Source organism: Amblyomma americanum, chromosome 9, assembly GCF_052857255.1.
Source record: "Amblyomma americanum isolate KBUSLIRL-KWMA chromosome 9, ASM5285725v1, whole genome shotgun sequence".
Classification (NCBI taxonomy): Eukaryota; Metazoa; Arthropoda; class Arachnida; order Ixodida; family Ixodidae; genus Amblyomma; species Amblyomma americanum.
Genome location: NC_135505.1, coordinates 59325002 through 59351846, shown reverse-complemented (window position 1 = coordinate 59351846; position 26845 = coordinate 59325002). Strand labels below are relative to the sequence as shown.

The following is a 26845-nucleotide window of genomic DNA, read 5'->3' as shown; positions in this document are numbered from 1 at the left end:
TGCATTTTATCTCAAAGCCACATATCCATGTTGTATTCATGTTAGTGGAAGCAAGATGCGCGTCTTGAGGGATTTAAAAAGATTTTCTTTGTGTAAATTTTTTTCTGACTTCGTCATCGCTTTGTTACGAGAGTTCAACGGCAGTAAAAACCATCTCCTAAAGTGATCATTTCTGGAATTTCAGATCACCGGCATGATTAAGGAAGGGCTGAGTGGAAAATGTTCCTTGCTTCAATAGACTGCTATTAGGTCACTGCTTCTGAAATATAATTTATACAGATAGTGTTCAGTTTTGCTATGACAGGGCAATTAACTGTCAGTATTTAAAATAGAGGTCCTCCTGTGTCATCCTGTCTTCTTACATGCTGTTGTGAGCAGCTTTTAGCAGTGCAGCCATGGAAAATTCAGTGACTGAAATTCATAAAAGAAGTTATAATTTTTAGAAAAGCAATTAGCCGGTCAATATGACAGTGAAAGAATGCGTTTATCTCTTCAACAAAACACGCCAGGAAGTGAAGCGCTCGAATAAAGAAATGAACGAGTCCGCTTGATCGGCTTCGAGCCCTCTATTCAATTGGCATAAAGAGGCAGTGGCCAGTAAAACGAAAATGACGTCTTTATACAACAATATGCGACTGTGCAATAATAAGGCAAAATATATTTTTTAAACTGAAAAACAATATTGATTGCAAGTGTTAGAAAGGTGTATATTTTTTTAAATGACAATGCCACAAGGCACAGGTCTGCTAAGACCTACGTTGCCTTAAGTCGCATCAGAATAATAAACATGACCAGGCCTATGGTGAAGTTCATAGGCACTATAGCGGCCTGCGATGAAGGCTCGCAGCCGTTTATCAGCATAATAGCATTCACGCTCCGCTTGAAGGAAGCTGTCACCGCTTTGTAGTCTGCAGGGCAGCTCTTGGGGAACACCTCTTCTCCGCAGTTGATGGCAGTCTTGAAGTTACTGCAAGCAAAAAAAACGAAAACAGAAATCTGGAATTCCGACTTTCGAGAAATAACTTCCCAGTGCAATCATCTCAATTATGTCGTTTTATGAAGACGCCTTACGTTAAGTATTTTGCTCACTTACATGCGGCCTCATTCCTTGAAACGGCTATCTATATTTTTTATAGATGCCATTTATTTCACTCCGTCTGGCAGCTGGAGCTATTTATTGATTTATTTGCATACATCTCAGACGGCTTTTATAGCTCGATAGCTGCTTTCAGCTTAATTCGGAAGATACTAATAACTGCAAGTATTTTACTATAATTCAGGACGCCAAGTATTTACTGAACAAAATAATGAAATACGAGGAAATAATGACCGCAACCGGCAAGGAATCCTCAAAGAACACAAAAACCACGCACACGCACGCCTTCCTTGAATGTACTGGCTCATCGGTCTACGAACGCTCTCAGCTTCACAGTCTACTGGACGCGTACTCGCATCGGCCGTTATATAGGTTTCAATTCCAACCATCCTCTCGCCCAAAAGGTGTCAGTTGCATCGTCGCTATTGACACGTGCCACACGTGTGTGAACTGATGAACGTGAGGCGCAGAGCGAGCTAAGAGCAATCCACCGTGAACTTGCCCGCAACGGCTAACCAGGCCGTTTTGTGGCACGAACCGTGAAGCGTGTACGAGCCCCGAAACCAGATAATCGCACATTGGAAGTTTACCAATTAAAGCAGCCACCCCTTGCGTTCCCGGAGTGAGCAAAACATTACCGCGTATTTTCGAAGGGCAATCTGCGTGTCCCACATATTCCTTCAAGCAAACTTCGAAACAAGCTTATTAATGTTAAGGATCGCTTGCATTACGATATGTATCCTGGAGTGGTATACAGAATTCAATGCACTGACTGCAACAATCTTTATATCGGCGAAACCGTCGTTTTCCCGGCACCTGCTAGACTGCAAACGTGACCTGGCGAATAGCAGTCAAGCATCAAACGCTGTGGCTGAACACACTGAAACACAGAATCATCAATATCGACTGGGACAATGCCACCATCAAAGCTAAAGACAAGAATGTGTCATCAAGGCTGTTGCTGGAATCAGTGATCATTCAGGCAACAACTAACACTATAAGACAAATGAAATTCTGCCGGCAGATTACTTACGCTCATTAAGTCACATACTACATTCTTAAAAGACGACCGATACTTTGCCGCCTGAGTGAACAAGGAACTCATGCGGGTTCCGAAACGTCATTCATAACCTCGACATGGTCAGTGACATTCAACTTCATCAAGAATAAGCAACCGAGCAGATATCATGCAGAATAACTGCGCAAAATATTATAGAAAAAATACGCATGAAATATGTGTGACACAATTAGGCGTCTCCTTGGGATAGAACTAGTGCGCTCAGTTCCGTCATGGACAAAAATGTGGACTACGGGATAGGGTGTGCGCCCAGGATGGGCTGCGAGGTGGTAGAAGTTTTAAGGCCGTGTCTTTACTAGGTTGCCAAAGATACTACAAACGTGATTAGTGCCGTGAATGCGACTTTAATAAACGTTACATTTAATACGATAGCATTACTTAGGTCATTGTGAAAAAATGTTGGCGATGTGTGTGCGTGCTTATGTACTCGTAGGTTATCATGAAAATTCTCAGGTATTAAAACAAAAATTGCCGGTGGTTTAACTCCGGTTATACCTAGAGTGACGCAGCCGCTACAGCTAGCCTAGTGGCACTTGCTCAGTTGAGTTGCAAAGTCAATCTTTCACCACTCCGTTTCTATGGGCGTTCCTTCTTCATCTTCGTCCCCACTTGATACGGCGCATGCGCACAGCTGTTGCAGCTGGGTTTCGCCGGCGAGCCGCGCCGCGCCGCACCACGTGGCTGGTCACGTGAGAAACCATGTGACGAAACACGTGACCAGCCACGGTGCCGGCAGCTGCTCCGCACCACATGGCCAACCACGTGACAGCGTGGCGGCGCAGTCCCGCTGAAGGCTCGATATGCTACCGTAATGTAGCTATCGCTACAAAAATAGGATGACGTTATCGTGTGGCTGCACGGTGCACCCAGCAAGCGGAGGACCGCCATTTCCTATACTATACATGTCCGTCTATTTATACTCGCCACTGGCCGCTCCAGAAGCAGCGCCAGTTTTCCGGACATTTTAAACAAAATTGTGAAGCAATCGTTCGTGCTCCCGCGTTCAAGGTGCTGTCATACCATTTCTCGTTCTATATATCCTAGCTTCATGTGCTAGTCAAGGAGGAGGCCAGCTTGAGACCGGTATTGAAACTGACGATTAAAGGTGCTGTCATACCATTTCTCGTTGTATATATGCTAGCTTCATGTGATAGTCAAGGAGGAGGCCAGCTTGAGACCGGTATTCAAACAGACGAGATATTAACCTTTTGTTGTATGCCTTCCACAGACTTTCTTACCAAAACTACCATGCAGCCTTTCGCCGCAGTTCCTTCCCGCCGAGGTCATATGGGCTTGTTAGTGTGCGGATGAGAATCTATGCATTCAGTGAGAGTAATGCTATATATTTTCGATATGTAAGCTATCTTAAGTCTCTGCCGAATTCTGAGTCTAAGGAAAGAACTAGAGGGGAGGTGCAATTCTTTAACAGTGAGTGATTGAAATGTTTGCAGTGGTACAACGAAAGAAAAGCAAGTGTACAGGCCGCCTGTAGAGGAAGTTATGCTTAATTTCTATACCTCAGCATCGGTTTTTCTTGGCCGTCATCTACAAACCACATTTCTTTATTCATGCCAAAATGCGAAGTTGCGCCACATAAAAAGGTAACACATGACTGGTGATTAATAATTATGGACAAAAATTCAATGAGTGCAATGAGTAGCTGCAGTGAAGTCATAGCGATTAAATCAAGAGATATCGAGCGTGATATCAACGCCTAAATGTTTTTGTTCTGCAGTCTCGGACTTTACGATGGCTAAGTTGTAGTAAGGAAGGTAGGATGCTTTATGCAAAACACATTTGTTGTATCGTAGTAATGATAATTAGCAATGAAACAGTACACGTAGCATACGGTCGAGCCGATCTGTATTCTCCTACTTCGTCGTCTTCTCTCCCCCCATGCGCGCGAGTGCGTGCAGCGCACTTGCCACACTTCATCTTTATCACATTTCCGCCGCACTTAAAAAAAACAAAATGTCTAGCGGATGTCATAGTCTTTGAACCATGCGGCCCGCTTCTTTTTGCGAGTACTTCGGCGAGGCGGCGCAGGAGGTGAAGTCGCAGTTGCCGCTGTGGATTTACTACACGAGGGTTGAGGAGCGGCTGCCGATTCCGGAGCGGGCGGAACGGCTGGCATCATATGGATTGAAGGCGCGTCCGAAGAAGGACCCTGGACCACGGTTCCGGACTGTGGACTGGGCGGCGGCATTCGGTTGCCGTCGATAGGCGGCGAAATATCAGCGAAAAGGGCCGCTGGAGATGAGGAGGACAGTTGCTGCTGAACTACTTCTGGGCGAACCGCAGAAAACTTGGACGAGTGCCACACTCGCCCATCATCCAGCAGATAAGATGCAGGTCCACGCTGCTCCACAACCTTCCGAGGCTCCGAAAACCGAGCTGACAGTTTGCCTCGCACATTTGGTTTGCGGACATGCACGTACTGGCCAATCTGAAAGTCACGACACTGGGCGCCACTCCGCTGGTCCGCATAAAGCTTGTATTGCGCTTGTTTCTCGTCAAGCCTCTGCCGCAAAAGCTTAAGCGCTTTTTTCGGATCCATTGAGAAGGACTGATCCGGCAGTCCTACGACGTTAAGTCTTGTGCGGGGCAACCGGCCATGAAGTAGGACAGCTGGTGCAATTCCTGTCGTGGCATGGGGCATACAGCGGTAGACACCGAGGTAGTCCACAATCGCTGTACGTAGGTCGCGTCGCTCGCACAGAGCTAGCTGAATGTAGGACTTAAGCACTCGATTGAATCGTTCAACGAGTCCATTAGCTTGGGGATGGTACACTGAAGAGTAGCAATGGAGTATTCCCCGTTCGCGGAGAAAAGTTTGCATGGCCATCGATGAAAATTGAGGTCCGTGGTCAGAGACTATCTCTTGAGGGTAACCCTCACGAGCGAAGAGGCCAAGCAGGAATTCTTGAACGGTTTGAGTGGTGATGGCATCAGCGAAGACAACTTCTGGCCACTTACTGTAATAATCCATTAGAGTAATCGCGAAGCGGCAGCCACTGGGAGCTTGGTCGAAAGGCCCAACGATATCAATGGCTACCTTATCCCAAGGTTTCTCTGGGAAGGCGACAGGTTGCAGAGGAGCTGCCACCGGACGAGCCGATTTGTCACAGGACTGGCACACGACGCATGTCCGTACCATTTCTTCGACGTGCTCGTCCATTCGCGGCCACCAGTAGAGCTCTCGCAGTAGACTTTTCGTGCGGCTGATCCCGGGGTGTGACTCGTGCGCGATGTCCATGAGGCGTCGTCGCAAACGTTCGGGAAAGACGAGCCTGTCACCTCGGTACAAGACGCCTTGCACGACGGACAGCTCCGAGCGCAGGAGATAGTATGGCCTAAGGTTCTCCGGTAGGGATTTCTTGTCCGGCCATGTCGCCGATGTAAACTGAATGGCTTGAGAATCTGCCGCGTCGCGGATGGTTGCCTCTTGAAGCTCTTGTAGAGTCACGGCTGGCGATAGCAGGCAGACGCAGTCGTCGACACTGGCGTCGAACTCACTGGGCTCACTGCACGATGTGGTCGGTAAGGGAAGGCGAGACAGAGCATCCGCAACAGAGTTGTCATTGCCTTTGCGGTACTCTACAGTGTAGTTGTAGCACAACAGGCGAGCCGACCAACGTGAAATTCGCAACGGCCGATGGCCCGTTCCTTTCGTCGACAGCAAAATGACAAGTGCACTGTGGTCGGTGCGTAGAACAAAAGGCCGGCCCCACAAATACACGTGCCACCGTTCGCACGCCCAAACGCAAGCTAGGGCCTCACGTTCACAAACAGAGTACTTTCTTTCTTGGGGTGTCAAGGTACGGGAGGCAAACGCAACAGTTTGCAAGGAATGGCCGTTGTCTTGCTGAAGCACTGCCCCAAGGCCATATCCGGAAGCGTCAGTCGTTACGACCACGGGAAGGGCAGGATCAAAAAAATGCAACACGTCACATGACGTCAACATGGACTTCAGTAGTTTGAAGCTTGAATCCGCAGCAGCAGTCCAAGTGAAGGTGGAGTCGCTGCCTCGAAGTAGGGCGCGCATAGGCTCAACGACGTCGGAGTATTGCGGGATAAATTTGGAGCAGAAACCCGCAAGTCCAAGGAGAGAGCGAAGCTCGCTGATGTTAGATGGAGTCGGAGCCTTCGTAATCGCCTCGATGGCAGAAGTAAGCGGAAACAGTCCTTCACCGCTGACAACATGCCCCAAGAAAGTGAGCTTCGGAACATCGAAGACACATTTGTGGTTGAGCTTGAGTCCGGCATGGCACAAGCGCTCGAGAACAGCAGGAAGGTTGGTCAGGTGCTCCTGTCGGGAGGTGCCATGAACTATGATGTCGTCGATGTAGAAGAGGACACCTTTGCACCCTTTTAAAATTAAGTGCATCATCTTCTGAAAAGCCGAAGGCGCCGAAGCAAAGCCGAAACACACTCGTTTGAAGCGGAAGAGGCCATCATGGGTAATGAATGTGGTCAATTCCCGACTCTCAGGGCTAAGTGGTACTTGATGGTAAGCCGAGGCAAGGTCCAACTTCGAAAAACGCTGTGACCCGGCCAAGCTATGTAGAAGTTCTTCCGTTTGAGGCAAAGGAAAACTGTCGACCACAATAGCCTTGTTCGGCTCACGCAAATCGACGCACATTCGGATGGAGCCATCTTTTTTCCGAGCCACGACTATGGGTGAAATCCACTTGGAAGCCTCGACCCGTTCAATGATGTCTTGAGCTTCAAGCTTCTGGAGTTCCTCGGACACCTGCTGACGAATGGCAAACGGCAGCCGTCGGAGCTTGCAAGCAACAGGAGAAACGGAATCCTGCACTCTGACTTTGTGCACGTAGCCACGAGCAACACCGAGTTCCTTGGAGAAGAGATGTTCGAAGTGTGGACGTAGCTCAGGAGGTAACAGAGGCGTATCAGGTGTCATAGAAAGACATTCCAACGATGCACCTTTGATCTTCATTTGTAGAGCGGCAATGGAATCCAGGCCCAGCAGCGTTGTGCCTCCCGAGACAAAGTACAACAGGATGCAGGCGGTACGGTCGTGGAACTTTGCTGTGGCAACAAAACACCCTTGGACTATAATCCGAGACTTAGAATAGTCCAATAGTTGAACTGCAGTTGATTTAAGCGGGAAACATTTAGCGAAGAATCGGTGGTATAGATCTTCAGAAATAATTGACACAGATGAGCCGGTGTCAATCAGGAAGCGGATGAACTTGCCTTCAATCAGGACTGAGGCGAAAATTCCGTTTTTTTGACTTTCAACATTGATAATAGACGCACTGCTGGAGCCATCCGCTACCGACGATGTGTCAGCAGTATCTGCAACTTGCTGAACTTGAACAGGACGGTCGGACGACTTGCAGAGGGAGTCGAAATGGCCCACCTTGCCGCACCGACGACACTTACGGTTGCGGGCTCGGCATGCAGGGTTGTTCGCTAGGTGAGTTGTAGAACCGCAGCGGTAGCACATGCGCTCTGGTATTGCAGCAGCAGGTTGTGATGGTTGACTTTGGCACTTGCAGCAATGGGCCTGAGGTGGTGTTTGTCTCGATCCGCGCTCGCATCTCACACGATGTACTGGAGCGTCCTCCTCAGCCAATTCCCTGGCTTCCCGGGAAGCTTGCTCACACTGTCGAGCAAGGAGCATGGCGCGCGACAGAGTCAAGGAGGAGCCTTCCATGAGTAGGCGCTCACGCAGATGGCAACTCGAGGTCTTCTCCACCAGCTGGTCCCTGATCATATCGTCCGCCATGGTCCCAAACCCGCAGTCGCCGACAAGGCTGCGAAGGACAGCGACGTACTCATCGGTTGTCTCTCCTGGCGCCTGAACTCGACGGCGAAAGCGATGACGTGCGGCGATTACATTCACGGACGATTTGTAATGCTTCGACAGGATGGATATTGCCGCATCAAATTCGTCAAGGCGGGGCGTGTCGTCACCGGAGTGCGAAGCCGCAGCTGTAGGCGCTGGAGTGGACGACGGCGGCGCCAATGTATAAAAAATGCGCTGACCTTCCAGTTCGAGGCAATTCAGCAGGATGGCCTTCCGCTTGTCCGCGCCCAGAGTAGAGGCACCAGAGGCCAGCATGTAATTCCGGAACGCCAGCTCCCATTGCTCCCATGGAAGGGCAGGACGACCAGGAGTCGGCAGGAAGGGTGGTGGTGGCTGAAGCCCAGAAAAGCTCATGACGGATGGTGAGCAGGCCACGTGAAGGTCCCGAATCAAAACAGCATCCTCGTCACCAAAATATGTTGTATCGCAGTAATCATAATTAGCAATGAAACAGTACACGTAGCATACGGTCGAGCCGATCTGCATTCTCCTACTTCGTCGTCTTCTCTCCCCCCATGCGCGCTAGTGCGTGCAGCGCACTTGCCACACTTCATCTTATCACATTATCTCGAAATAAAAAAAAAAAAAAAACGTTCATGAGTTAATTTTTTCTGCTGTGTGCACTATTGGCGTTTATTGCAAATATTAAACTAAAACAAGCAAGGTTAGCGCGTCTGTACTGTGGGAAGCAAATAAATTAACTTAACATCTCTCATTATGCTCAGAATTTTTGCATTCCTTAAAACAAAATAATATTATTAAGAATAATGTAACCATCGGCTGCTAAGTGATTAACGATACTCATCATTGATTGAACCTTACCAGAATCTTGGAGGACTGCAAACATAATCTGAATTCAAAAGAAAGGAGACGCCAAGGACTTGAAAAATTGGAGGCCAATCGGCTTACTGCCCGTTGCCTAAAATGTATTTACTGAGGTAATCGCGAATAGAGTGCCGGCAAGCTTACACTAATGAACCGAATGATCTTGCTGGTTTTCGAAAAGGATATTCTACAAAAGATTATTTTCACGCTATCAATCAGGTGATAGAGAAATGCGCACAATATAGCCAACCTCTATATACAGCTTTCGTTACGAAAAAGATTTGACTCAGTGGAAACCTCAGCAATCATACAGACATTGCGGAGTTAAGGTGAAGAGCAGTTTTAGGTTGCGTTGGCTCCGCAGAATAAAGATTTAAGAGAAGTGGGCACTTCTACAAAGGCACTTTGTAGAAGTGCCCACTTCTCTTAAATCTATATATATATATATATATATATATATATATATATATATATATATATATATATATATATATATATATATATATATATATATATATATATATATATATATATAAATATAGATTTAAGAGAAGTGGGCACTTCTACAAAGTGTCTTTGTAGAAGTGCCCACTTCTCTTAAATCTTTATTCTGCGGAGCCAACGCAACCTACGTTCGTAACATATATAAATATATATATATATATATATATATATATATATATATATATATATATATATATATATATATATATATATATAGCAGCTGCACAGCTACCATACTCCTCTATAAAGTCAGCAATAAAACTTCAATCAGGAAGGGTGCCAGGCAAGTAAACATGATCTCGGCAATGCTATCATCGCCTGTTTACCGGAGGCATTCTGAGGCCTGAATTGGGAACATTTAGGGATAAGAGTAAATGGAGAATATATAAATAATTTACGATTAGTTGATGACGTTGCCTTGCTGAGTCACTCAGGGGGTGAACTGGAAATCATGAACAATGAGTTAGACAGGCAGAGCAGAACCGTAGGTCTTAAATTTAACGTTCAGAAAACCAATGTAATGTTCAACAGCCTACCAAGGAAACCGCAGTTCACAATTCCCATTGACGGAATAGAACTCGTAATGGAATACGTCTACTTTGGGCAGGTAGTGGAAGCTGATCCGCACATTTAGGATATGAATGGGGCTGAGCACATATGGCAGGTACTTCCAGATCATGAATGGCAGTTCACCAGTTTCCCTCAAGAGAAAAGTGTACAACAGCTGTGTCTTACCGGTACTCACCTACGGGGCAGAAACGCAGAGGCTACCGATAAGAGTTCAGCTTAAGATAAGGACAACGCAGCGAGCCATGGAAAGAAAATTCATAGGTGTAACGTTAAGAGACCGGAAGCAAGCAGAGTGGGTGAGGGAACAAACGCGGGTTGATGATATTCTAGTCGAAATCGACAGGAAGAAATGGGCTTGGGCAGGACATATAATGCAAACGCAAGAAAACCGCTGATCATTGAGGTTAAAGGATTGGATTGCGAGACAAGGCAAGCGTAGCACGTGGCGGCAGAAAATTAGGTGGGCGGATGAGATTAAGAAGTTTGCAGGCATAGGGCAGGCGCAGTTGGGAAAGGGCACAGTTAATTGGAGAGACATGGGACAGGCCTTTGCCCTGCACTAGGTGGTCAGGTTGATATTGATGATGACGATGATGATGATTGATTGATTGACTGATTGAAAAATCTTGCAGAAGTTAGCATCAATTCTCATGCAGTGTAAATTTTAATCGCGTTGCCAGCGATGTAAATTCTCAAGAATGAGTGCTCGTTGAAGCTGATTTGCGCCATATGAATTAACCGCAAGAAAATGATCAAAATAATCATTAATTTGGAAGAGCCGGTAAATAAAAAAAGAAAGGTGACACACCATCACATGAATTTCATTTTGAGATATCAAAGGGGAGAGTATGCTGCATAGCCGAATACGTTAGCCAATTGAAATTAGCTGCAACAAGATTGGAAGCATACTTTTCTGGCTCAAATGCCGCTCAGTAGCGAATTTTAATGCAAGCAACACAAAAGACAGTTCATTCTTTGTGGTGAAGTACAAATGACCAGCTTCGAGGTGAGCTTAAAGTTGAAAGGGAATTAAGTGTTCTACTGTGCAGATTTCTGTCGAACTCTTCGTCTACCTCAACTCTCTAATCACTAGTGCTAGTGACGCTGCCTTCTTTTTCTCTTGACGCATACACCTGGTTTTTTAGCTATGCTTAGTTGCCTCTTCACTCGGTTTAGGCTACCTGCATTCTTTACCGCATGCTGAATTCTCTCCATGTTGAACGTCCTTATGTCGCCTAACTTGCGCTTATTTATTAACAATACTAGCTCTGCCAGTTCTATTCTGTCAGTAGAGCTAGACATTTATACCTTGGCGTTTCTTAATCGAATCTTTCGTCTCCTGTAATAGCTTGCCAGTATCCTGTCGAACCAACCTATCGCCTACCTCCCCTGTAAGCACCGTAATGATAGCTGTGAGATGACCATTCATTGTTTGAACGAACTTCAATATCGTCTTCCTCAGTTAAAGCCGAATATCTGTTTTTCTGCGGTATCTTGAATTCCTCTACTTTCAAGTAAGATGAAGTAAGCACTTCCTTAGTGAGAGAAATGCAAAGGGACAAAGCAGCTGGTGAGGATCAGCTATCAGCACATCTTTTGAAGGACGGAGGGGAGGTTGTGAAAGAATACTACCCACCCTGTATACGCAATGCCTTACCACCTCGAACGTAAGAGAAGCTTGAAAGAAGACTAATTGGATAATACTTCATAAGAAGGGAAACTTCAACCACTTGAAAAAAAAACAGACCGATCAGCTTGCTCTCCACTGCCTGTAAGGTATTTACTAGGGATTGGTTTGGTCTGGCATGGTTTAACGCCCTAAAGCGACCCAGGCTAATAGGGACGCTGTGGGAAGGGCTCCGGAAATTTCGACTTCGTCAGGCTCTTTAACCTGCAGTCATATCGCACAGTACTCGAGGCCTATAGCATTTCGCCTCCATCGAAATGTGACTGCTGCGGCCGTGAACGAAACCGCGTGACTTGGGTTACCAAACGAGCACCTTACCCATTAAGACACCGCGGCGACTCTGGTATTTACTAAGGCAACAGCTAATAGAGTCAGGAAAACTTTAGACTTTAATCAACCAGATGATCAGACAGGCTTTTGTAAAGGATATTCGATAATAAACCATACTCACACTGACAAACAGGAGATAGGGAAATGCGCAGAGTATAACCAAATCCTTTACATAGCCGTCATAAATACGAAACAGCAGTTGATCAACTCAGTGGAAACCTCGGCAGTCACGCAGGAAACTCTGAATCAGGTCGTACAAGAGTCTCAATATATGAATAGCGGAAGATATCTAGAACGACTGTACAGCCGTCATAGCCTTTTATAAAGTCAGCAATAAAATTTCAATAAGAAAGAGTGCCAGGCAGTGATAGACGATCCCGCCAATGCTATTCACGGCCTGCTCAAAGGAGGATTTTGGAGGCCTGGATAGAGAACTCTAGCAGGTAAGGGTTCATAAAGAATGCCTGAGTAATCCGCAATTCGCTGATTGCATTGCCTTGCTAAGTCACTCTGAAGATGGACTGCAAAGCATAATCTGCGAGTTCGACAGGCATAGCGGAGCGGTGGAACTAAAAATTGTCATGCATAAATCCAAAGTATTGTTCAATACTCTCGCGAGCAAACAGCAGTTCACAATTGGCAGGAGGGTGATGGATGTGGTAGGCGAATACGTCAGCTTAGCACAGGTAGTGAAAGCTGATCCGGATCGTCAGGGGAACATAACTAGAAGGATAGAAATGGGGTGTAGCGCATATGGCACGTTCACTCAGATTATGTATGGCAGTTTACCAATATCCTTAGAGATAAATGTATACAACATATTCATCATACCGGTACAGACCTATTGGGCAGAAACGTGGCGGCTAACGAAAAGGGCTTGGCTTAAGTTAAGGACCACGTACCGCGCTATCAAAAGAAAAATGATAGGTGGTAGAATTAATAGAGGAGAAAACGGCGGAGTGGGTAAGGAAACAAACGCGGTGTAATGAATTTCTTGACAAAATCAAGTAGAAGAAATGGGTTTAGGCAGGGCATGTAAGGAGAACGCAAGATAACCGCTGGCCATTAAAGGTAACACAGTGGATTCCAAGAGAAGGAAAGTGTAGCAGGGGACGGCAGAAAATTAGGTGAGCTGATGAGGTTTAGAAGCTAGCGCGGATATGTTAGCAAATAAGCGCAAGGCAGCAGACATAAGGAAGTTTGGAGAGAATCTAACATATTTTATGGAACGGGGGTAGCCTAACAGCGGTGCAGAGGAAACTAGGGATAGGTAAAAACCAGATGAATGATTTAAGGGATAAGCAGTGCAATGTCATTAGCAATATGGATAAGACAGTTAAAGTAGCCGAAGAGTTCTACACAAATCTGTGAAGTAGGGAATGTAATTATAGCGCTAATGAGAGAGACAATAGCGCAGAGCAATGCATCATCCCCTCAGTAATGAAAGAGGAAGTAAAGAAAACCTTAGGAGCAATGCAAAGAGGAAAAGCAGCTGGTGAAGATCAGGTAACAGCAGATCTGTTGAAGGACGGAGGGCAGATTGTATTAGAAGAACTAGCCACCCAGTATACGCAATGCCTTATGACCTCTACCGTACCAGAAGATTGGAAGAACGCAAACATAGTCTTAATTGATAAGAATTGAGGCGCCAAGGACGAAAAAATTCAGACCGATCAGCTTACTGTCCGTTGCCTAGAAGGTATTTACTAAGGTATTCGCTAATAGAGAGAGGGCAACCTTGGACCTTAATCAACAAAATTATCAGCCAGGATTTCGTAAAGGATATTCCACAATATATCATATTCACACCATCAATAGGAGATAGAGAAATGTGCAGAATATGACAAGCCCCTATATATAGCCTTCATTGATTACGAGAAAGTATTTGACTCAGTGGAAACCTCAGCACTCATACGGGCATTGCGCAATCAGGGTGTTTATAAGCCTTATGTCAAAATGCTGGAAGATATATATCGGAACTGTCAGCTACCATAGTCCTCCATTAAGTCAGCAATAAAAATCCAATAAGGAAAGGTGTCAGGCAAGGACACACGATCTCGCCAATTCTGTTCACCGCCTGCTTAAAGGAGGATTTTGGAGGCCTGGATTGAGAACTCTAGCAGGTAAGGGTTAATGAAGATTGGCTGATGATTCCGCGATTTGCTGATGCCATTGCCTTGCGAAGTGGCTCTGATGATTTTACGTCAAAGAATGATCTGTGAGTTTGACAGGCATAGGGGAATGGTGGTCTAAAAATTCACATGCACGAAGCCAAAGCTATGTTCAATAGCCTCGCGAGCACACCGCGGTTCGCAATTGGTAGCACGGTGATGGATGTAGTAGGCGAATACGTGAACTTAGCGCAGGTAGTGATGGCTGATCCGGATCATCAGAGGAACATAACTAGAAGGATAAAATTGGGGTGGAGCGCATATGGCAGGCTCCCTCCGATTATGAATGGCAGTTTGCCAACCTCCTTCAAGATGAAAGTATACAACTGCTGCATCATACAGGTACAGACCTAATGGGCAGAAACGTGGAGGGTAACGAGAAGGGCTCAGCTTAAATTAAGGACAATTAACACAGCGAGCCATGGGAAGAAAAATGATAGGTTTAACGTTCAGAGACCGGAAGCGGGCAGTGTAGGTGAGGGAACAAACGCGGGTTGATGACATCCTAGTCTAAACAAAGAGGAAAGAATGTGCTTGGGCCGGGCATGTAAAGTGAAGGAAAGATAACCGGTGGTTCTTAAGGGTAACGGACTGGATTTCAAGAGAAAACAAGCGTTGCAGGGGGCGGCAGAGGGTTATGTGCGTGGAGGAGATTACGGAGTTTGCAGGAATAGGGTGTGGGCAACTGGCAATTGACAGGGTAATCGTAGAGACATGGTAGATGACTTTGCCCTGCAGTGGGTGTAATCTGGCTGATGATGATGAAAGCACTCTAACACTTGTACCAGATATGCCTGTTAGGTATATAGGATGGTAAACAGCATGCAAATTTTTATAGCTTCTTTTTCTTAGTGACGGATCCTATAAAATATTTCGACTGCTGCAAAGCGTGCCTCCTAAACGTGTCCAACAAAAGATAAAAAAAATAATATTTGCAGAGAAAGATGGCTGTGAATATTTAAAGAAAATTGCGGATAGTTGATAAAAACAACGCCAAAAACTTTGGGCTCACAGGCGCCATGCTGTTCAGATTAATGTAACTCACCGTCATGTATACGTGTTAGAGGCACAACCATGCTTAAGGCGTCTTTTCATCTAACAGAGATGCGGGAAATGCTAAAAACTTTCTTAGGAACGTGGCAGTAACGTATGTTTTGTCGTCGACAAATATTGCTACTTAACGGTGACGAGCGATTGTGTTCCAGATCTTAATTGTGGTAAAATGTCTTTTTTACATTTATGACTTTCCTTACCGGCATATATCAATCTTCGGCTGTTCGAAGTTTGCCAGGAGATGATTCTGAAGGCACGCTGTAAACAACATTTGATCCAAGCAGGACTCAATCTTCAGCGAATCTGTGAAAGTGAAGGTAGAGTTAAGTTAGGTATACTTGTACGGCTCTTGCCTTAGTTTCTAATAGCATGAGAGTGTATACTGCCCTGCGGTCAGTTGTATGACGCGTCTTTAGTAAGCGGTTGTCATAAAAAAGATTTTGCACAAACTTCACTTAAGATTAAACCAGCGAAATGTAGTGCCCAAGGCTTGAACGTCTTTTGCTCCCCAAACACGAAACTACGAATCGAATGTGCCAGTACAGGGAAAAAAGGCGCCGCAATAAATTGTCAAGCATTGAATATGTTTTTTTTTGTATCTCCGCGACACGCTGTGGGTAACCGAGCTGATCACGTGAAGCAGAAAAAGTAAACAAGCTGGAAAAAGAAACACTAGTGCTTCTTGACTGTACATGAATTGTTTAAATGTATAAATACTCAAAACCAAGTAGGACTAACATCCATGACTTCCAGAAAATATTCAGTCAATAGTAGAAGCACTAAATAAAGATTTCGCGGAGAAGACTAGATTGTTTACTGCGGAAGTTAACAAACTAAAAGAGCAAATTTAAATCCCGAGAAGAATGGCAGTTCCCTCCTATCTTGAGCCCGTCATTCTTTCGCTGTTTGAAGTGCGGTGTTTTGAGTAGTTGTGCAATAAACCACTGAGCCTTTGCCTAAATTATGAATCACGCTTTCTGAGTCGCTGGTCAGGAGTGGAACTTCGAACTGTACGTTGTAAAGGCCATTTAGATTTCTAATATGAATCTGTAATTTTTAATAAACTTTGCTGTTGTTGCTAATGTTTTTATTGACACATAAGTTCTTAGGTCGTAGAATCTTGTTGAAATCTAGTTGTTGCTGAGATGCATTATTTTTAGAATTATGTTATGGTATAGTACTTATGGCAAAGAAAGGGAACATATGGTATGACATTATAAAGTATTGTATGGTGCGGTATGGTGTGGTATGTTATAGTCGGAGATCCTTTAATGTCCAGAATCTGGTCCAAAGCTTTCATGTGGATGCGTGGCTATTAAATACAAGCACCAAGAATTAGCGGCTGCTGCTGTACGAGTTCTACTACTCCGTGTTCTTTTCGGCAGCAGAAAACCTTAGCCACTGGGACACCACGGCGGGTGTTTGACTGAAATTTTTCTGGATACCAATCTGTTCACTTACCTCTGTAAGCATTTTTGTCACAATGTATATCCCGAAGTTGCTTGTAACCCTCTTCAAAAGAGCTCAGATTGGCCTTTACTTCAGCAGGACAGACACTGAGTTCTCCGTAACATGGGGATGGCAGAGTCATCTTTCTGTGAGTAAAATTTGGAAGTGGGAATTTTTTTGCTCAGAATATGATAAGCGAAAATTTCCAGCCTATTTACCACAGCGGCTATGCATTTTTGCTCCTAACTTCTGGTAATGCACAGGCCAAGACTTGTTCTAGTACCCTCCTCCACAAACGATACAAGTCATTGCCACTCACACTGCAATTTCACAACCGCTGCTCCTCTTGTACGGTATTCACGTTATCAGTTCAGCGTAGGAACCTTAATGTGGCAATGTTCAATTTTGACTCTCTTTCAAAATGCTGAGGACGAATCCCTTGGATAGTACCCAAGCAGCACAAGTAATTGGCCCAACATTGAAACTGTACTGGCAAAGCTGGCCCTACAAACGACCAGGATGGGACCATCCTGTTGCAATATTGGGCCGATAACCTGTGCTGCTTGGGTAGGTTCGTGAGGCCTGACTTCACTACAGCGCAGAAATAATGAACACGAAAATACACCAACACGCACGCCAGCGCAATTGTCGTGTTCTTCTTACCACCTGTGCTCATTTTTGTGCATCCCGTTGACGTGAAGCGCTTCAAAAATTCTTGCACACTGTGAACGATTTGAAATAGAATTGCCGAGGTAGGTTTTTTATACTGATGAATGCTGTAATGAAGCGAGAGGTTTAGGACAACGTGAAGCAACATACGCGACACTTGAAGCACAGACTCTCAACTTTATTATTCAAGGAAGCGCAAGATGACACTCTGATAAGCTGCCAAACATGTTATCCACAGGACAACCTCTATAAGCTTGCGATCTTCGAGAACACATAGCATCAAAAGTCTGAGGTGAAGCTATCACTGGCCTAGCCTTTACAATAAAAAGGTCAAGATATGCTTTTCAAATCAAGCATGCCGGCTAGTTGGCTACAGCGACAGTCTGAGGTGAAACTATCACTGGTCTAGCCTTTAACATGAAAAAAGGTGTAAATATGCTTTTCAAATCAAGCATGCCGGCTAATCGGCTACACCGACAGTCTGAGGTGAAGCTATCATTGGTCTAGCCTTTAACATGAAAAAGGTGAAAATATGCTTTTCAAATCAAGCATGCCGGCTAATCGGTTATACCGACACAAATAACATATTTAGAAAGCCACAAGGGTACACCACAAGCTATCGAATGATGTGAAGCGTTTTCTGAAGCGGTGTCCTTTAACTGTGGTTAGACTTGATGTTGCCTTTCTGAGGTGATGACAAGTTTGTGCCTTGTACTTCTTGCTTCCTGTCCTGCTGCATTTTTTTTTGCTATTTTCGCTGTTGTGAACTTGACGTAGCCATTTGAGCTGAAGCACGGTTTGTGTTTTCTTTCAGCATTTCTGATTTCAACTTAGCCCAAATATCAGCTACTACACATCACAATGAAAGCAGTTGTGAAAAGTTTCGGCGGATATATAATGTCATGCCGTAACCTCTAACACTCGAGAGCTGACCGCACAATTAATGTGGTGTGGAAAGTGTGCCTAAAATCTTGCCTGGAACTGGCGCTTCGAGATGTGGGTTTTTTCTGCCTACAAGAGTTCCCGCATGTCGAATTTGTCGTGCATTGTTGCATCTCCTCCTCAAAATTTGCAAGCGGACAAGCCTCTACATCACTAGGCCTAGTCCGCAAAAGCACTTGCTTACAAAACAGGCGAAGATGGGCAGCTTTAGGCACTTTGCCCACGGCACAGTGCCCACTCATATCTCGTCTTCTTTTCCGGCTTCCTGAGGGGAAAACGCAAGTTCTGTAATGCTTTTTGTGCTGTGGAACAGTGGCGTGGCATTGCAGTTTTTGCAAGCATTATTAACTGGGCATCGCGTGTCGGTTTCACATCACCGCAATTAGTGCGAACAACGTCTAAAACTGCATCAACCTTTAATGGCCACCTTCGCCGCGGTTATAAATGAAGCAATTTTCGCAATGGCAGCAATAAATGCAGCTTTCCTTTTCACTCCTCACAAGAATGCTTATGTCTTTTGTTCGCAGTGCTCGTCCTGAAAGTTATTGAGTATTACACAAAAACCGGATTGCAAAGTTTCTTTTAAACTGCCTCAAATCCACAAGGCGGAGCTTACTTCGCGATAACCAAGAACGAAGATAAGTTAAAGAGAAAGAGCCTGTTTTCTTTTTTTTTTCTTTACAGAGCGTTGTGATATATCTTCCTTCAGGACCACAGGTTGAGTCTTTGTGGGCTCTTGAGTTATGTGTAGGTGGTATTGTGCACTTGGTAGCCGGCAGGCTTTCGTTGGTCAGTTATCTAGTTTGCTATAATAATCCCTCTCTTCGGGCATGAAACCTACTGCATAGAACATGGCACAATGAAATGAAAGTTCTCTTACGTGCACATCTCGGTGAATATTTTTTGATTGATTTGCAGGCCCTGGTTGAAGCTTCCGAAGGCGTTCTTCAAGCCAAGCCTTAAATAGCACTCTCTCATCCGCATCCAAGAACAGCGATCAGGCTGGGAAGTAACTAGAATCACAGCAATGAAACGTACGCTTTGAGTATATGTGCAACCTGAGAAACAGATGCGAAAGTAGGGATGAAACACATGCAGACCTAGCAATGTAAAAAGAAATAAACGGGTGGGTAACAGCATTTTCGTTTTTTTTTCCTAACACGAGACACTTAGAAACTTCTGTTGTACGTCGTATTGAGAAATTGCTGAAATTCATTGGGTCTTTGTTTTCCGTCTTATAGATAGATTGTGAAGTCGGGCTTTGCGCGTGCCTCCAAAGCGAGCAATCCGGCGTTCCATCTCAAAAACTCGTTTAATTACAGAGCGAAGAAATCCTTCGAATCCAGTAGCGCAGAACACGCATTGGCAGCATAGGATGCAAGGCTCCCTGAAAATTAAATGCGACATCATGGTGGTGGTGGTGGTAGTGGTTGTTTATTAAAATAATAGCAAAAAGGAAGGAAAAGATTTTTGCTAGCCCCGGCATCTGCCGTCGATACTGAAGCACCTGAGCTAGGGCAGCGGAAATAAAGGATAGCAGGCAGAATTGAGAAATATCATGAAAGAGGTGATGGGGGAGAAAAACAGGATGAGGGAGAGGTAATATACACAAACGATTTACACAATAAAAAATGTGTCCAGGTTGTGTGCGTGATTAGTTAATTTTAGAGGAATTAAATCACACATGCGCACGGCACTGTGTTGGTTACAACTGGAGTGGGGCCTCCAGTTATTAATCGTTCAAGGTAGAACTCGCGGAGCGTTCGGTCACTGCGTGTAAGTACCTGACGGAGAACAGACGGGACGTCAAGCCCATGTGTTCGAGGAATGCACAGAGGCTCACCAAAGTTCGCTCACGAGTGCGACTCATGTCATGCGGACAGTTTAAGAGTTTAAGATGTGGCTTCTTCCATACACACCAACCTCCATGATAGCTAAAGAGGGAATTTGTTATTCAGAAATATGCACGAAAGAGAAAGTGGCTTCTGCGTGGCTTACAAAGCCACTGGTGTACCTTGGAGCAAAAAGAGCAGCGGCGTTCACTTTGTAAATGGTTTTGATTAATTTTGATGACAGAGCAACAAATACAACTTGATATTTGAGTTACAACATTGGGTCTAGCCATTCATATCTTCGAAACACTCCATAATGAGCTCCGTTCATCAATAAAACTTCAATAAGTCCGCCTCAACAATAAATCATTCATCAACACAACATATAATGTTAATAATAAAAATATATCCCATGCCCTTTGGTTTCGGCGACTGTTCGCTTCTTTAAAGTTGACAAAGAGCCCCTAATTTCTCTTCCCTTGTCGTCCTAATTATATATATATATATATATATATATATATATATATATATATATATATATATATATATATATATATATATATATATATTCTTATGAAGGGAGCCAACAGTCACAGAAACCAGGGAACGTTATGTTTTTTTTAATGTGTGGTGCTTATCAGTCGGATAATATTACTTAGATTAATAAATCGCTTAAAGAAAATTACGTATAAAGCAGCAGAAAAAACAACCATGCCGCCGGTGGGATCCGAACACACGACCTCCGAATATTGCGTCCGGTGCTCTTACCAACTGAGCTACGGCGACGGCTGTCCAATCTGCTGCTCTCGTGGGTATTTATGTTTATTTGGTGTACGCGAACCTTGAGAGTGTTCACCAGCGCCACCATCGACCATAGCGGCGGACGTAGCACGTCCTGTAATACCGCGAGTGTGACGTAGAACGTCATCTAACGGCGAGGGCAGAAACTGTGCGACAGCCCTCTTAAGCTAACTATGGCAACTAGGCTGCCAGAGCCGAGACCCCCGTTAGGCTATTAGCAAACAAGGTAAAGGAAATAAGGTACTCGTTTGACAAACATATTAAGGAAGTCAACAGTCACCGAAACAAAGGTGCATAGGAGAATGTTTCTATTTTTTTTTAATTTGTAGTGCCAACCAATTGTTTTTTTCAGAAAATAACTTATAAATGGGCAGAAAAAAGAACCATGCCGCCGGTGGGATCCGAACTTTACGTCCTCATAACAACGCGAACTTACGAACTTACGAATACCGCGTCCGGTGCTCTACCAACTGAGCTATATATAAATATATATAAATATATATTTTCTTTACTTATCAGAACAGCCAAGTTCACGGCGGGGAATACTTGAAATCCCTCTGCCGTTGGAGTGAACTGCACCTTTAGTGGACGACAAATTTTAAACTTGTTAACTCACCGTGAATTTAGTACACTGTGAGGAACACAAAACACTGCATTAAAATTAGGCAACCATTTCTTCCATGCACGTACCGTGTGCCGAAGCCACAACGTCGAGAAGAACGAGAAACAATGCCGGGACGCAGATCATGCCCATCGCCGAAACGCTGTGTGATGCCATTGTGCTCTCAGTGAGCAACCAAGCCACCCGAGGCTTTTATGTCTCTTTTTTGCGATAGGCGACAATGCTAGTTGACAGATAACACAAGATAGCGCATCTCTCGGTGTACGTTTACTAACCTCAGCAATATGAGCCATATGTCTTTCTACATACCGCATAATCTGTTGCATGGTGGTGAGAAACGCTTGCAGCGCTTTGTTGCACGATCGCTTATGCTAGTCACTAAAGGCTGCGTTCACCATCACAACCTGAGTTCAACGCCATATGCTTCTGTATTCTGTCTCTCTGATGGTCACTAGCACTAAAAAAGGAGTGTTCGTGGAAAATACGTTTCGTTTTTTTCTGAACGTTATTTCGCAGTCGGTGGTTACGCTGTGAACGATATATGCCGCGTATTTGACGATACAGCAGCAACGGCTTTTAATATAGTGGTTCACCTCAGAAGCGGTAAATAAATCTGGAATGTTCGATTTTCTTCTTAGTGGTTACGGAGTGTACGCGCCCACCTTAGTGCTAAGGATTAATTTGCCGTCTCTTTAAAAAACTGAGAGCATTTTTAAAATGATTTTTGGCTGATTAATTGATCCAATTAGCCAACTAATTTGCTATTTCTAAAAATAAGTTTAGACCTAAAAATATTGCATAATATATGCAGGGGGATTCTAAAAACCGAATAATTTATTTTGTAACTACACGTATAAATGCGAATTCTAGCTGAGAAGTTAATTTCAGTTAAAACTGATTTGTTATATACTCCACAAATATGTGTCACTAGCAAATTCTTATCTGTTTAAAACCTATTTTTTCTCTTGGCGTGTGATATTCATTATTCATAAAAAAGTTTAGTGGGAACATGAAGATATTGCGCATTTTCGCGCGAAATGCTTGTTGTCTCTCATGTTTCTATCGAGTGCACCTCTTGCATACGTTTTCTTGCCGCTTTCCCGCAAAAATCCACGAGGGAATTCGTTCTTGCGCTACGATAGTGTAGTGCTCTCTGTTGTGTTTTGGGCGAGTGAGCACGATCACCCTGCTGAGACTAGCAACGCTGGTATTTACATTCCGCCTGAGAGTACGTCAAAACATCCGTTCTGAACACATAAGCGTGCGTCGCCACCTCTGATAAATAGCAGGCGGTCATATTCAAATCACTCCGCACAAGATCTTGAGAATTCAAAATGGCTTTGGCGCTTCAAACCGTAGTGCACAACGGAAGTCTTCCTTTAAGCGACTGATTGATTGAATCGTGTAACAATAGAATGGTTGAAAAATTGTATTCCGGTAATCGAAAAAGATTCCCCCATGGTGCAAAGAGGTATGCGTACGGGCGTTGTTAAAAATATAATACTTTATGGAGTGAGTTAACTAGTACTGAAGTGTAAGTTAAAGAACGTAAAGAACAAGCACTTCAACGTTTATCACATTGACACCAGCGCTCGTGTAGACGAACTGTCCTAACCAAAGAAGAAAGAACTGTTGTAGAAGCGATCCAAGGCGTTGTCAATTCTGGATAGCGGTTCACATCCTATTTAGTGATGATTAACCGACGGTAGCCAACCCAGAATCATAAGGTGCCGTACTTGTTCTTCGCAAGCACGAAGGTGCCTCCCATGGGCTCCTAGAAGGTCGAATAAAGCAGTTGGCTAGCATTTCTTTCACTTGTGTGCTGATAGCCTTGGATTTTTTAGTAGATACTCGATAAGGTGGCTGTCGGAGTGGTGGGCCGTTTTCGTCTTTAATAAAGCCATGCTTCGAGAGATGCGTCCGCAAGACGCGTGGCGACGAGGCGAAGGCCCCACGGATAAATAGAGCAGTATCTAAGGCAGAGGATTAAGCCAGTTGGCTTCGCACGTCATGCCCATCACCCCCCAATGTAAAGGCCGTTTATTCTAGAGGTATTGCAACCGTAAGAATGGAGCATTTGGCATATTTTCTCCTCAGCCTAGTCTAGACGAAAAATGGTGTCGCTGTTGCTGAAGAACTTCATCCCACTAGTAACTCAATGAACATTGAACATGGTTAAGTTTTTACTAAGCACAACTTGTCACTCAAAAAGCCGTGTTAGCCACTCACGTAACCTCTTTGAACTGTTGTTTGTTTTCCACTTACAGTAAAATATATTACCCAGAGTTATTGTGTTTGTTGGTGCCTCTGAAGTGATGGCACATACCCACGCTGAGAGATTCGCCACGTGTTGGAACAGATCCAAACATTCAATGTCGAAAGAGCAGAATGAGGTTCTCATCAGGTTTTATTCTTTCAATCGAAATTTTCGCCACCCGTATATGATCGCCCGAACGGCACTTACATTATATTTAATTTTTACTATGCTCTGCCACGGCAAAATACTGGCGGAGAACGTGCCGTACGAAAAATATCAGTCGTATGTTTACACAAGAAACCAATAATCTTAATCCATTATTATATTTTATAATGCACCTCTCACAGGGGCATATGGATCCCTAATCAAGTAAGCAGGACCAAATTTGTACATGATTTTCCGTTCCTCCAGGATTTATTTAAATGGCAATCAAGCGAAATCTTGTACGACACAGAGTTGGTACGACAGAAAGATCAAAATTTCCCATTTCCATAGAGGAGCTGCCGCTGTTACCCTGGTGTTGACGATACTTTGAACTCCATTAAGTTTGAGAAAACTGTTGTTGTAATCGCTTCAAAACTTCGCGGTAACATTACTCTCCAAACTTTTTAATTTAATCGTTAGATCACAATTTCCTATTTTGGTGCGAGTTATAGAAATAATGGGGCTCGGAGCGCCACCTAGTATGCCGTCAGCCTATTCATCGACGTGGCTCTAGTGGGAAAGTAGAGTAGCACGGCATATCGGCCGTCATTAGAACAGTACTTCGGGCAGAACATAGAAACAAAAGCGCTTGACAAAGCGAAAGAACAGGCACATATTTTTAAAAAGCTTTCCGCAGGACCTTATGTGGAAAGACAAAATCAACGAGCAGAATGAACGATGCGTTGTTAGGTTGTAACACGACCATTGCAGAGAGAAAGTTTATACATAATCAGTTGCACTATATTATTAATAGCATAAAAGCAGAGAAATAGGCAAGGTAATTGGTTGGTTTGTTTATGGAGATTTAGCGTCCCAAAGCGACTCAGGATATGAGGGACGCCGTAGTGAAGGGCTCCGGAAATTTCGACCACCTGGGGTTCTTTAACGTGCACCGACATCGCACAGCACACGGGCCTCTAGAATTTCGCCTCCATGAAAGTTCGACCGGCGCGGCTGGGATCAAACCCGCGTCTTTCGGGCCAGCAGCCGAGCGCCATAACCACTCAGCCACCGCGGCGGCTGCAAGGTAATTCAAGGCGTTAACATGTGGAGTTACAAATGCATTATAGATGAGAAAGTACTACACCTAAGCGCTGTTAACCCTTAGTGCGTGTTGGAACTCAGCATGATTTTGCGCGTTCAAAGTTCCATACTTGTATTGTACTGCTCCTTGCAGCACCGATTATGCATGGGCAGGTTGAGTTGAGTTGAGGGGTTGTATGCTACAGGTGGGATTACCCTTGCTTATTCAGCCGGAAATTGCTCCACCGTAGCGTCAATTATATGTTAATAATGACCTAAAACCGGACGGGTCTGCCCCGCTATGCGCACAGTCACTTATAATTGTACATATTCCATTCCAGAAGTCGCCATCTATGCACACATTCAGTCACAGTAGAAGATAGTCATTGCAGTGCCACCATGCATGCACACATTCACTCACAGTATAACACAGTCCACTCCAAAAGACACTATCTACGCACACATTTATTCACAGTAGACAATAGTCCGTTCCTGCTGTCACCATACAGGCATTGCGCAGAAACATGGGGCTGTGTGATGTTATACGAGTCCTGCAGTTTATTCTTCGCGTTGTTGGCCGCCTGGGTGGCTCAGTGGTAATGGCACATGGCTACTGACCCGAATGACGCGGGTTCGTTTCCTGCCGCGGTGGTCGAATTTCGATGGAGGCGAAATTCTAGAGGCCCGTGTACTGTGCGACGACAGTGCACGTTAAAGATCCCCAGGTGGTCGAAATTTCCAAAGTCCTGTATTGCGGGTCCGTCATAGCCTGAGTCGCTTTGAGACGTTAAACTCCCTTATATCATATCATATACTATACCAAATTCTTCGTTTTTTAGCCTAGCATTACCGCCTGACACTCTGCAGAAACAAAGTATACACAAAGTGCTGGAAAAATATTCACGAATAGCACTGTAGGAATCAATGAAAGTCAATTTCTCTCTCGAGATACACTTCCGTATACGCATTCTTTAATGACTTGCCAGGGAGAACAATTGTGCAGCTCAGTGCTACTAAAAACTAAGATATTTGGTTTAAGGGGGCTTAACGTCCCAAAGCGACACATCCTATGAGAGGTGCCAAAAAGATTTAATATCATGATTTTTGCGGTGGTTTTTGCAGTTAACAAAAAATACCTGAAGTGTGGCTAACTCACTTCAAAAATGATACGTTATACATGCAAACGGATTTCCTAGTTATAATAAGAGCGCTGCTTGTAGCATGAGGCTAACTAAACATTTTTGGAAACGCCATTCGTAAGTTACTGTTAAGCTCCTCCACCACTGATCCTCAAGATTTTCATAGGTATCTGTAGGTATATTTGAATGAATTAATAATACAATTCCCGGATTAACTTGAACTCTTTAGTTGGAATGGTGAATCACACAATTTAATAACTGTCACATTTCAATCACGCCCAAATAAAGTGCTTTAAATGTCAGCAACGCTTAATTTCAGTCTTTCTCTTTCTTCCTTCCTGGAATTTTGTCATGGAAATGTACAGCGCAAAGAAAGACGAGGACACAAGGAAGACAGACGGAACACACGAGTTCTGATTTGCAAGTTTATTTCTCAACTCGGACCACTAAATATACCTGAAAAAACCGGGAAAACATCACGCATGCGCAGTAAGCAACACATTCATATTATGACGCAAGTATGACCGCTCTTCACGAGTCAGAGCAATAGATGGTTTGGCCACGCAGGACTCACCTAACCGATCTATCATTTCAGCCGCTATAATTTCTCGAGTCGGTTGGTGAGAGTTTTCGGCGAAAACAGGGCGACCTTGTTTAAGCGGGCTGGCACACGAACACTTCATCTGAACCGCTATCATTTTCATCTTCACCGTTTTTCTTACATTTCCTACAATGTGCGTCCAGAAACTCTTCTCGC

At 44.4% G+C, this 26845-nt stretch overlaps 1 protein-coding gene across 1 annotated transcript; it reads right to left on the bottom strand.

Moving 5' to 3' along the window:
* Positions 1-50: 50 nt before the first annotated feature.
* LOC144104062 (uncharacterized) lies at positions 51-21625 on the bottom strand. Its single transcript, XM_077636848.1, has 5 exons — positions 21534-21625; positions 19091-19223; positions 16612-16745; positions 15351-15453; positions 51-967 (listed from the first exon to the last, which is right to left on the bottom strand). Exons 1-5 carry the CDS (start codon positions 21619-21621, stop codon positions 754-756), a joined length of 672 nt encoding a protein of 223 aa, XP_077492974.1. The 5' UTR covers positions 21622-21625; the 3' UTR covers positions 51-753.
* Positions 21626-26845: the final 5220 nt, after the last annotated feature.